The sequence below is a fragment of the Aspergillus melleus genome (genome assembly GCF_016097325.1).
Source record: "Aspergillus melleus strain CBS 546.65 chromosome Unknown contig4, whole genome shotgun sequence".
In the NCBI taxonomy this organism is placed as follows: Eukaryota; Fungi; Ascomycota; class Eurotiomycetes; order Eurotiales; family Aspergillaceae; genus Aspergillus; species Aspergillus melleus.
The window spans coordinates 3,186,547-3,198,902 of NW_025763373.1; the positions used below are offsets into that span (position 1 = coordinate 3,186,547).

Sequence of the window (12,356 nt, forward strand, 5' to 3'; positions counted from 1 at the left end):
GTTTGGACGTGGGCCTAAAGTAATGTATTCAACGCCTTACAAAACAGCAACAAGACCACCTATCTTGGAAAACACGAATGGCAAACAAGATGGAAACACCGAGTTAGGTAGACTTGCTGCACCAGCTGGTGACACCCTTCGCAAAATGTATGTTGCCTTTCCTTTATTGCCTGAGCATACCTGTAATCCCAGTCACCGATTTCTGCCACCATCTGAGACTGAAGGCGCTGTTGTGCGTTTTGGAGGTGAGAGTTTTGCTCTTGAAGATAGTTGTTGCTGCATATAAGAGCATCAACTCTTTTTTCGAGGGACTCCGCTGCCTGGTGGGCCATTTGAAGCAACATCTGCCATTTGTTGAGGCGAGGATTGCCTGCTTGGGCTAACATTAGCCCTCATCCCACGTTTATGAACATGTAAAGACACTTACTTGCCAATGGAGCCATTAATTTTCTCCTAGCCATATTGCTGAAACGACAGTGGATATACTGTAATTTTTCTTGTAGAAGGGGAATGCAATGATACTATAGAATAAATATGGATCGATCAATCGTCTCTTCCGATGGTGCAGATGGAAAGGGTCTACCAACATAGAACAGAGAGAGAGTTTGCAATGGATGTCTTGTAGTGGACTAGCTTCCCACTAAATATGCCACTGAATACAGGATAACGGGCAAGCAGCAACCCCCCCTCCTACCACATGATAGGCTTTATTGGCATAAAGTCGTCCTGCTACGTGATGTAGCTGCTCTTAGGAACACTGCCAACACTCCTAGAAGCTGAATAACACGTCGTCTTCTGGTGGATAACCCAGTGTAGGATTTAGGGACTTGTAGCGAAGCATCTAGCACCACCGAGAACGTTCCGCTTGGTGATCAACAAGTACGTAAGCAAATTTAATTGCCATAGAACGTCGATTTCCACTATAGAAGCGTTGAATAAAAAAAAGTATTGTCAAAATTTGTCTATAGGGAAATGAGCAGCCAAGAAGTTGAATTCCTGGACGACTACGGGCAAAATGGATCCATGCATGGCCAGGACTTGCAATGAGTAACTAGAAAGTCATTGCAGGTGAGCAAATCTGCCCGTTGATTATCAAGTGGCATGATCTTCCATACCCACACTTGGCCATGGTATAATTCTCGATCTTGACATGTATACAGCTGTTTATGAAAAGCCCATTGTGATATTATGATTTTGCCCCGAGCTTAGTTTCATCCTTTGACTGAGAACAACCCCGCTATCTATCTGTGGTCTAGGTGGACCACGTTCAGTGGTGAATAAATGGTACCATTCTTGTCCGTGATGTCTGTTCTTTGCCCCATCACCCTATATCGCCTGGCATTGGCTTGACGAAGTGCATTTTGGATCGAAGATCGCGTGGGTAACAGTTGGGCCGTGAGAGCCGGCATGCAGGACATGGGCAAGTAAATTAACCAGAGTGGAGCGGCTCAGACAGATGAATGCCCCTGGTGTGGTGGATGACGATGTGGAGCTTCGGGTATTTTCGGCATGACGATGATGCCCACCAAGGGTTGCAAATTATTAATACACAGAATCAAAGTCTAAAACGCAACAGACGCCTCAAGTGTTTCGCAGCGATCATGCAAGGCGTCTGCACGTTACCCACCATGAGAGCTTTTCGTGTAAAGCAGACTTTTGCTGGAGCCGATCAAAATGTGTGGGAATTGTAGTGACCGGAAAGACTAATCGCGCCTAGGATGCGTGCCTCGCAAAGTCTGAGCGGAGATAGATACGGCCAGGACCAAGTCTCCAATAGGATTGTGGCCGGCACCCTAGCTTTCGGAGGCCTGAAAGAGTTCAGGTTGTGCCTAGTATAGCCCATTTGGGACTTGACTTTATATCGAGGTTACTATATTGATAAGTACCGTCCTTTGTCGCTTGGAGGCGAGAGAGATTTTTGCGGAAAAGAATGGTGTGCCATATAGCTGAGGTACAGTTGGACAAGGGCATACGTATATCGATAGGGATTGCTGGGATAGACACTGGGCAACCCCAGGCTGAACAGAACCATGGTGGCATGGCTGATTCAGTGTCATTGGCATATTTGTTAGTATGGGTCATAAGGGAGAGCAAAGCCTACCGCATGGGTTTGAAAAAAAAAGGATCCTTGCTAGGCTTATCTAACAGGAGGAAAATACTCAACAGAGCAAGCTTGGGCACACCTTCGAGAGGGACTGCGATATGAACGGGTAAATACTGTAACTAATGGGCAGTAAAAGATTGTGCCATTAACATAAGGCTTAGTAATAAGTAGAAAATAGTCAAGCAGACCCATTCTATTAGCGTCTGGCATGCCATGAAAGAGCCCCAGATTACTCCAGAAGTGGCCGATGAACATCGGCATTTCCAGTACTATGAACTGGTTCCATCGTATCTGGCTATGGCCCAGACGCAAGTATGAGGCGTACCCTTTCACATGGTCCCCATGCTAACTGTACCCCACTTGTAGGCGGGTGCATCGGACTGCTTCAGTTGAGGATCAAGGTGACCTGCACGACGCCACGATCGGCTACTTTGTCACAGTCTGTGTGGGTTCCCCCCATAGGCGGGCCGCAGTGGAAGATTCCAGCTTGATGCGTGATGATACCCAAAAAGCCGCTGTCGAGAATTTAAGATGTGAGCGCTGCCATGGCCGTCGTTCTACGAGTTATCACTGCAAACATTGGGAAGCCTCTGTGCAGTACCCAGCCCGTGGCACATGTTCACGGCGGCGCACAGGCTGTGCGGGCGCACGAAAGGCCCTACAGCAAGGCCCCTGGCTTCAATCGACTGTGGGTTTACCGGCAGGCGGACGGGTGAAAGAGCCAGGAATCAGCCACAGCAATACGCAACTACAGCCAAAGTCTCCAGCTCCGGTATATGAACTTTGTGGAATGCCGACAAGCTCGTTAGGCAGGAAATAAGAACCTTGACTCCTAGATACTGTAACCTTTCAAATGTACCGGAGAATCAATAGGCCTCCTTACCGACCACTTACGTACATCATGATTGATTGGTTCCTTTCGTTCTCCAAAGCCTCATGCGCAATTGAACTCATGTAGGGTTGTGTTTCTTCCTTGGTGGCCTCAGCCGAACCGGTTGTATGATTGCCAAGAGCTGCTCGATTTCCCCGGAGAGCGTCCTATACTCGGCAGTAGATTGTTTTCCTCTCTGGCCAAGCATTCGCCGCTTCATACGAGTCTCACGGAGCTGGTTTTCCAGGGACGGCGCACTGGCGACGAAATCAACATATGGCGTCGTGCTATTTGTAGGTTGTCTTCCGGGTCTCTTTCTTGGTGAATGTCCTGTCGTGTCCGTAGCATGAGAATATTTATTTCAAGGTTTGGGAACAGTATATCGTATACATACGCATGGTCTGGCACGATGAACGCATGGACTGCTTTATCGGCACGGTGCATAGTGCATCGCTCGACCGTTGATCACTGTAAACGCGACTGTTGTGGTGCGGAGCCGGAACGCTTGAGGCCGAATCGACGCCATCCAGTGATGCCAGTTGCTCATTCAGCCAGGACATGGGTGGAATCGGTGGAGCTGGAGACGGTGACCGCAGGAATACCGTGAGAAATTCATTGACGTCACTGTTTGGGACACACATCCTGTCGGCCCTGAACAATGCTTACGTGGAAACTTAATGACACCAAGGTTAGCCTGTGAAGTCCATATTGAAGTAATGTACTCCTACCGTTTATAGGTGTAAGCCGGATGACGACGCCAGCAGTTGACACAGTACAGATGCGCGCAGGAAGGTCTGGGCAACGCTCAGTGCGTACGAGTCTGCCGGGCTTTATGCTTTACGCAGTATTAGAGCATCAGAGAGGCAGAAAAGTGTGATCATCTAGCGTCGCTCCTTTACCTTCTAGCCCGCAGAATAGAAGGGTACTCCGCTGGCGGAAAGAACTGCCGATTCAGCTTTAATACTAACCGGAAATAAATCGCACAGGACCGGGAATCCGAGGAGTCCAACTGTAACTCTCAAGAGCTATGTCCCAAAGTGGGCCGTTACATAGCATGATCTATGGAGAAGACTTATACCATCCCTCCCTTGCAGGTTTCATGCCGTATTAAGTCCCATACAAGCTACAAAACCAATCAAACGTGCGACAGGCTTTTACGACTTCTCAGTGTTCGATCGCCGGGAATGCATATATATGAAATACCAGGCTGCGTCTAAGCATGTCTGCCCCAATTACCCATCCCATAATCACCACCGCTCTTCTCGTTGCTATCGCCAGCCGTGTTATCGTAACCGATCAGAATTCCCCGAGACGAGAGCTTATCGGCGGTTCAACTTGGCCTTCTGAACCATAGCGGTGGCCGTAATTGTCCGTTCAGCAAACGCGAGTACGCCACAACACCAACTGAGTAGCCGCTGTATCTTTGTACCCATTTCATCTTACTGTTTACGGCCATACTAGACTCCAATGACTCCCTATTTCCTATCGATAGGTGCTTTGCATACCACGAAGATTCTCCTTATCGTGGCTGGCAGCGCCGTGAACACAAAAATCTCAGGCACTGCCTTTCCTCGCCGGGGTGAACTATGTCATCTTGACTGCCGGCTACCTTTGGCTTGGCCGGCACACGTCTAGATGTCACTCATTCCATGCACGCTTGATGCATGCAGCGTACTATATATTGGGTCTGGCCACCTTAACGTCACGGCGGTGGTAGGGGTCTCGCTCCACGAATGGGCCCATGCGGTCGAGGTATCAGTTTCTCATCTCCACTGGGCCTGGCAAACATGATACAATGGTCTTGAAGGAGAAAATACTTGCGGCTGTGCTCTCGGCTATCCATCATGGTTTACATGCCTTCGCTTGCTTTGATGGGCGTGTTGTTGCGAGGCCTAGTTGCCACACCCAGCCGATGAATCATTCGAACTTCTGTGCAGAGGCATATCATACTACTTCGTTTGAAATGGTTAAGAGGACAAAATCCAAGACAGAAATCAATGGACACGGTTGCCTAAGATGGATGCTAACCGGCAGTCCGTGTATGTAACGTTATGTACGTGGCAGTCTCGGACTTCAAAGGAACCTAAACAACATTTGGAGAATGCAATGGGCCCCACTGGACTAAAACAAATACTATCCACTATCCCCAGGCTAAACCAACGTCAACTAACAGTAGCCAACTTCTATAACTACTCCACCTGAGAGTTCAGGCTTTTGTCGGAACTGGGGCCGAGGCGGGAGCCGGGGCCTTTTGATTGGCAGCTGGAGTGATAGAGGGAGAATCAGCCGGGGCGTGGCCGTCGTTTCCGACCGGCCGACCTTCACCCCTGCTCTCCAGCAGCACGGCCGGAGCATCCTTCCAGCTATCGCAAATCCTAGTGATCCCATCTTGAACACTTTCAAACGATTTCTGGAAATGGGTAAGGAGCGTCCTCTGCTCCTCGTAGCGACCCTCGAGGTCGCGCTTTTCCTTCTCGAGAGACGCGTTTTTGGTCTCCAGTCGGCGATTCTCCTTCTCGAGCCGCTGGCTATCAGCGTGCTTCAAGATGTAGGAATCCCACATGCGCCGATAGAGGGCCACGAGGCGCGCCGCCTGTGCGGCCAGAACGGGGTCCGTCTCATCAAGCCGCTCCAGCTCCTCGGCTAAAGGCCTAAACAGCTCTGCGGTCGACGCTGTTTTCTCATCCTTGGAGGGGGAATTGGCCGACTGAGGTCAATGTGGTCAGCGGGTGTCTCCGTGGCTTGTGTCGGGCGACCTCACCTTTGGCAATGGTTGAGCTCGAGACGGTGGGGCCCGGAAATCATTGTCCCTTCCTCGCGGCGGCGGCGGCGGCGACTCGGATCCGCGCTTGCGCTTGGCCTGGTGGTGATACATAACTGGAGCTACGTGCTGCTGAGATGAAGCAAATCTTGCCATGAATACGGCTCTCCAGTGGGATGTAGTGCCTTTTTTATAGGTATCACGATTGCCTTGGAGCATGTCGGAGACCAAAATACACCGGCGAGCAAAGCATGAGAATGGCCTACACGTACACGCCCATGTTGGCACGGGCATGACACACCAAGTGACGAAACACGCTGTATGCGTAGGGCATCACGTTGATAATTGATGTCTTTGATTCACCGAATACTTAAAGTATGGGCAAAAGGTAAGCTGGTGCCATCTTGTCACGGCCTAGTATTCCCCGGGTTTCCAGGGTTTCAACCATCATGGCCCTCTTTATGCGGTTCACTACTATGGCGAGCGTAAAACCGACGGTTATTATCTACCGTCATCTGCCCGCTCGACAGCATGGTATAAATAGACGCACATAGAATCCAACAAGTGGTCCGCATGATATTATACGGTCCTTATCCTCCATTTGACCGTATGCGTCGAGTAAATGGCTCAACCGAGATGTCTCTGTCGTACACAACGGCTTGCAGAGCGACTACAGCATGCGGTACAGGCAGACGAGGTGGATCACCCAACCCACGGAACCGACATTAAAGCCGGTTCCTCTCGGACTCTGCATAGGGAAGCGGAGAGGGAAAGGCAGTGGCGGTCGCTAGCTCCGTCGCCTGAATTTATGGAAAAACAAATGCGGAAAGGTACGATAAGTCAACCAACAACAGAGTTACAATCTTACTAAATTACACTGCTGTAGGCCTGACCTGAAATGAGATTCTTGATTACCATGCACCCCTAGGATCTGGGCATATGTTGAGGGTGATGAATACAAGATGGTCTATTCATTAGGGAGATGCCTGTTATTAGTTGACATTGGTAGATCATATTCGCGCCTGAGATCTACAATGAACGACTTTACCATCTACACTGAGGATACTTGTTGGAATCAAGGTATTCATGTTGCAGTAGGATGGAATCATTTGTGTATCTCTCACAATGCTGGTAAAATGGTTTGTATATTCATAGCACATGGTCAATGACTGTCACAGGAAATCTCTTACGGGTCAGGCTCGGAGACAAAATTGCTCAATTGCCCGATTTTCTAAATCTGCGTCGCCAGTCGTGACCAGCGGTGTTGATCAAGAGCGCCCAATTGATTCTGCCCAGCGGCGCAGTTGACCTCGCGTCGGCCCAACGCAGTACGGGATGCTGGTAATGATGGAGTTTGGTCATCCTATCTGGCAACAAATCGTGGTTACACGACAAAGGATCGGTACATTTGCGGCCACAAGTCCTATGTATGGAATTAAGATAGCCGCCCGAGGTCTTATACTTCTATGGCCCTCCTGGGCACGTCTTTCCAGGGCAAAAAGAAACTCGATAAATCCCTAGCAACCTCTAATGTTGTTGGACCGTAGCTAATCCATGAAGTTAGAACTGTCGAGAGAAAAGCCCGAATGTACCTTCCGACTGTCCTTGTTGATAAGTGCTCTCTGGAGCTCGGTATGAATCCACCATCTCGATTGACCCTGTGACACAACAAGAGGAGCAAAGAATGGGCATTTTTGTGGCCTCATTTCCACAGGTCTTGTGTGTGCCCCCTGTACCTAGTCCAGCCATATCTCTTCGCCATGGCGTCCAAGCACCGAATCAACCGCATACAAAATGCTTCCCACAATAGGTCCCAAGAAGTCCTCCGGCTCAACCTCGCGCGAACACTTGTATTGTTGGTGACTAGCAGGGCTAGGGGCTAGGGGCTTTCTTCGCGATACACGGGCAACGTACTGACGCAGCGAGAATAACAGAAAGGTTCGTATTGGATGATTGTACTTTGTTTTGTACTATATGTAGCGATAGAGCATGGATTGTAGATACATCGATAGATAGGGGCGGATGACATTTGCTCAAACCTGGTACGAAGAGGATAAGACTGCCCTGTCCACTCTCATGGAATACTGGACCGCATCTGGAGCCCCATGCCGATATTCTTCAATGCAAGCTCAGATCGCCGCGTCCCAGATGTACCTGCCATATGAGATGCTGTTCAGGATCACAGCAAGATGCATCAGATAGAGGCTGGGCTTCCACTCGCCCACCAGACCCAATCTCTCCGGACCCCTTGCCAGATAGCCGAGCCCCGCCAGAAGGTTCCAGCCAGCAAGCCGTATCAGCCCGACGACGAGTGGCGATGGACGGGTCCAAGGTTGACGGAGGATATAGATCGGTGGCAGTAGTGCAAATGAACCTAGTGCCAGGCAGAATTGGCAAAAGTATAAGTGGTGGGAAAGAAAGTCGGTCATGGTACCAACGACGGCAATAGTCAAGCAAAAGAGGTATGCGAGACGGAGGTAGCCGTGTTGGTCAGATGACAAGATCACCAATGGAACGGTCGTGGTATAGATCAGGAATAGAGTGCCGGCCTGCTCGAGCTTTAGCCAGGATACGGCCTGACTCCCGTAGAGTGTCCCTCTGACTCGGTGGGCCAAGCTGCATAGGCACCAAAGTATGACGCCGCTACTGTACAGAGTCACAGCTTGTGTTTGGACAATAGTGCCTGGCGACGTTGGGAAATGCCAAAGCAAGAAGGAGACGAGGAAGAAAAGGAAGTAGGAAAGCCCAACCAGATGGATCGAGACGAGGATCGCGCCATCGCGATGAAGAGCCTTGTTGGTGAAACTCATTCTGGTATGACGGCCGTTCGCAGCAGGGCGTGAAAATATAGTCCTTTCATTGTGGACTGGCCTCGGAGAGCATATTTATATGGCGTTCCTTACCTCACTAGGCTGCTAGGAGTGTGTCCTATAGTAGGGCTGGTTAATCGGTCTGGCTGAACGGCCTGGCTGATCCAGGGGGTGTTCATCCATACATGACCAGCAACAAACGGACCCATGTTCGTGGTCCAAAAGATGACCGTGCGAATGCGCAGCAAAAATCAGCAGAGGGGAGAGAAGAAACTCGCCTGCCGATGGGGGTTCCAGATTCAATTTAGAATATCTTCCCTTGCCTGCTTGACTCATTGACTGCAACCAAGGTATTGTCCGCCCTGGGAAAATGAGGGTTGACGGCAACTGATGGCCTTTCACGGCTGGTCCGCGTACCAGTCCCTACATTTGGTGGGTGCCATCAGTTCATAGCCATTGAAACCTGATCATCCGACCAAGACGGTGTGCATTTGATCTGTCTTCACTACGAGTATATAAACGGAAGTCAAGAGACGAAATGGACACAGCTGGCTACCACAGGACTACCATGGCAGCATGGTTAGACCTCACACACGACGACGCAGCGGGCTGGTCCCTGGTCGATACGGGTAGGGTGGATGACATCGTGCAGGACATGAGCCATCCCGCCACACAGTACCCGTCTGTCCTCTCGTTCCTGGGCAATGACAGTCGGGTGGCAGCCCTGCGTGCGCTCTTTCCCCAGAACAATGTTACCCGACGAGGACCAGCTGGCCTGGTCCGGTTGCATCTCAGTACCACGACCGCCAATACCGAGCATCCAGTGTGGTTCACCGAGAGCAGTTTCACCCGCCCACCGACGATTGACGGGTCCACCATAGCGCCATCCGCCGACCGTTCTCGACGGTACCCAGTTCGGCAAGGCCGATTCGAAACGCCGTGCGACATCAAAGACCACCTCCTCACGAGACTGGTGTTTCCGTGGACGCACGTAGCGTGTTTCTTCGCGGACGGAGAGAACGAGCTGAAGGCTCTGACCAGCTGGTTGGCGGCAACCCATGGAGACATCCATGCCAGCCCCTCAGACACACCAAGCCTGGTGCGAGTCATATTGATCCTGACGGACCCAACCGCCATCTACAACGCCGACCCGGTGGAGGCGGGGTTGCCCGGTTCCGACGTTGCGGGCGAGCAACGGGCGACAATATCGGTCCTGGACCTGCGCGATCGTCATCAGTTGTCACCCTCTGCTCTCTATGCCCCACTGCAGCGTCTCCTGCTAGACGGACTCCAGGATAGCCGGGCAGAACGCATAAAGCAGGGCCTGCTCTTCTCCGCCGTCCATCTCAAGTTCATGTGGCATAGGTGCCTTGTGCAAAGTCTTCTGCACCCGGTTGCCCAAATCAATTGTCTCTCCCTCGCTCGGGAACGACTGCCGGTCCCGTTTGCGTTCCACGACGGCCTCGCAGAGTTGCTCGGGGAGGCGTGCAAGATCGGGTGCCCGACCCGCGACCTCCGTCAGTTTGTAGCGTCGGCTCTTTTGATGGACGCCTATCCTCCAGGGATGCATCGTAAGTGCATCTGACCATCTTGCCTGTCTCAGCGGCTGATAGTGCCGAACGCGAACACTCACGCATCTAGGCTTCCGACCCCAGCACGTCTTTGATAGTTTGTATCGGGATCTTTGGCTGACAGCACCGCAACTGGACAAAGGCCCAGACTGGACCCAACATGGTGACGCTATTCGGGATGCTTTCATCGACAGTTTCGCCCAGATGGGCCCCCTGAGAACCTCGCTCACAATCCGGAAAGAGGCACTGAAGTGCTTCGGCGCACAGTGGCCCGGCCTCACGTTACCCACGATGTGCCTGTTCTGTCTCGGCCGACCCGCGGAACACCAGCTACCCTGTCGACATGCGCTCTGCGATACCTGCGTGGTCATCTTTGGACGGCCGACCCGCGGAGCCGAATATCACCAAGATCTCTCGCAGTGTCCCCTGTGTCAGGGTGTGGTCGAACGCACGGTTCGGCAGTTACCATCGACCAAGCGGCCCGTCGTGCTCGCACTGGATGGAGGCGGGATCCGTGGCATCATCACCCTCGGCCTCCTGCAAGAGCTGGAGAGACGGCTCGCGGGCAGCATCGTACTATCCGACATTCCGGATCTGACGGCCGGCGTCAGCGTAGGTAGGTCAGCCCCGGAGATGACCGTTGTCGCCGCTACGGCGGTCGTGCCGCCAAGTCGTGACTGACCATCGTTAACTCATGCCAGGTGCCTTCATCGGGACAGATATCGTACACAACAGTATCTCCGCCGCAGAGGCCTACCGGAAGTTCCCTGGCTTTGCACGGAAGGTGTTTCCGACCTCGGGTATCCCGCTGGGTAGATGGGCCTGGCTGAGAGTCGTCATAGGCCTTTACAACGATAGCCTGTACGACGCAGACGCGCTGGATCAAACGATTCGGACTGTTTGCGGGCCAACTCGTCGGGTATTTGGCGCAGGGACGACATCGGTCGGGGGCCGTCGTCTCGCAATTGTCGTTAGCCGGACATCCGACGGCAAGCCTGTGGTCTTCCCCAATTATCATGGTGTGGGGCGGATGGGCATCGATTCGGGATATCAGGTCATGATGCGTCAAGATGGGACCCAGAATCCCTTATTGTCGGACGTGTGAGTGGCTTCATCCTGTTCCTCGAACGCGTCATAGGCTAACTAACGATGGGTGCCAAGTCTCGGATGTAGCGTGGCGGCTCCTGGGTATGATCTACCGCCACTCTTTCCTTGACTGGTTTAGCGTGCTCACGTCGGCTTTAGGTTCTTCCACTCCAAATTTCTCCCAGGGCTCGGCCCCTTCCAGGACGGGGGAATCCGCGCGAATGTCGCCGGGTCTGGCCGTCGGCCCGGACGCATGATCTACTCGTCTCCGTCGGAACAGGCTACATCCCATCGACGGCGGACTCGAACGCCTCCCCCAGCCACGCCGGCCGTAGCCTCCACGACACGGCCCCTCTTCGTCTGTGGCGGGCGTACTACTCGTCCCCGTGTATGGACGGGACTGCAGCCTACAAGGAAGGCCTGAACCATGTTCCACACGCCATGCGGTTTCGTACGTTCCGGCTGGACCATGCCCTGGACGGCAACTTGCCCCGGCTGGACGATGTCGGACAACTGGCGGCGCTGACGAGCCGGTCGTACCGAGTACCAGACGAGCTGGTCCGAGCGGTGTTGGCTACGTGTTTTTTCTTTGAACTAGACGAGGCTCCTACCCTCATCCGGGGTCAGTACTATTGCCGGGGGTCCATCCTGTGCGCGCGACGGCAGGCACGACGGATCATGGAGCGGGTGCTGGTGGAGTTCCCGGGCGCCGAGGTCTGCACTCTCCGGGGCGATGGGTTGGGTCGAGTGGGCGAGGACGACGGATGTACAGTCTGCGGGTACTATCGCAAACGGGTTCGATTCCCTGTCGGCAGTTTGGATGAAGAAGTGACGGTCCTTTTCAGCGGCTCCTCCCACCAGCACCCGATCGGGGGATTTCCAGCCACCGTGCAGCAGTTCCTCCACCAGCAACAAGCCGACGCGGTCTTTGGTCGGTCCGACCACCAAACCGACCGATGGCCACCTCGGAGAAGGTGCTATTGCGCGAGAGGGACCAAGCGGGTTGTGCAATTCCAGGAACCGCCTCCAGAGCGCAAGAAACGGCGTTTATAGCGGGGATGTCACCGGATCATCCGTCGGTGGGCCGACATCGGCTGGCAGACTGGCCACAAGAGATTGCATAGCCTTCATTCGATGGCCAATGATATAATAT

The 12,356-nt window shown here is 52.7% G+C and overlaps 4 protein-coding genes across 4 annotated transcripts; 3 read left to right on the forward strand and 1 right to left on the reverse strand.

Annotated features, from left to right (window-relative positions):
* Positions 1–2,649: 2,649 nt before the first annotated feature.
* LDX57_007898 (uncharacterized protein) lies at positions 2,650–2,820 on the forward strand (the record flags this gene model as incomplete). The annotated part of the gene is made up of 1 exon (XM_046089615.1): positions 2,650–2,820. One exon carries the CDS (start codon positions 2,650–2,652, stop codon positions 2,818–2,820), a length of 171 nt encoding a protein of 56 aa, XP_045945587.1.
* A 2,361-nt stretch (positions 2,821–5,181) lies between these two features.
* Positions 5,182–6,037, reverse strand: LDX57_007899 (uncharacterized protein; the record flags this gene model as incomplete). Its single annotated transcript, XM_046089616.1, has 2 exons — positions 5,737–6,037; positions 5,182–5,682 (listed from the first exon to the last, which is right to left on the reverse strand). The coding sequence occupies exons 1-2, from the start codon at positions 6,028–6,030 to the stop codon at positions 5,182–5,184; spliced, it is 795 nt and encodes a 264-aa protein (XP_045945588.1). The 5' UTR covers positions 6,031–6,037.
* Positions 6,038–9,114: 3,077 nt separating this feature from the next.
* On the forward strand, positions 9,115–10,798 carry LDX57_007900 (uncharacterized protein; the record flags this gene model as incomplete). Its single annotated transcript, XM_046089617.1, has 2 exons — positions 9,115–10,117; positions 10,188–10,798. 2 exons carry the CDS (start codon positions 9,115–9,117, stop codon positions 10,796–10,798), a joined length of 1,614 nt encoding a protein of 537 aa, XP_045945589.1.
* A 13-nt stretch (positions 10,799–10,811) lies between these two features.
* On the forward strand, positions 10,812–11,627 carry LDX57_007901 (uncharacterized protein; the record flags this gene model as incomplete). Its single annotated transcript, XM_046089618.1, has 3 exons — positions 10,812–11,218; positions 11,279–11,305; positions 11,363–11,627. The coding sequence occupies 3 exons, from the start codon at positions 10,812–10,814 to the stop codon at positions 11,625–11,627; spliced, it is 699 nt and encodes a 232-aa protein (XP_045945590.1).
* Between the last annotated feature and the right edge of the window lie 729 nt (positions 11,628–12,356).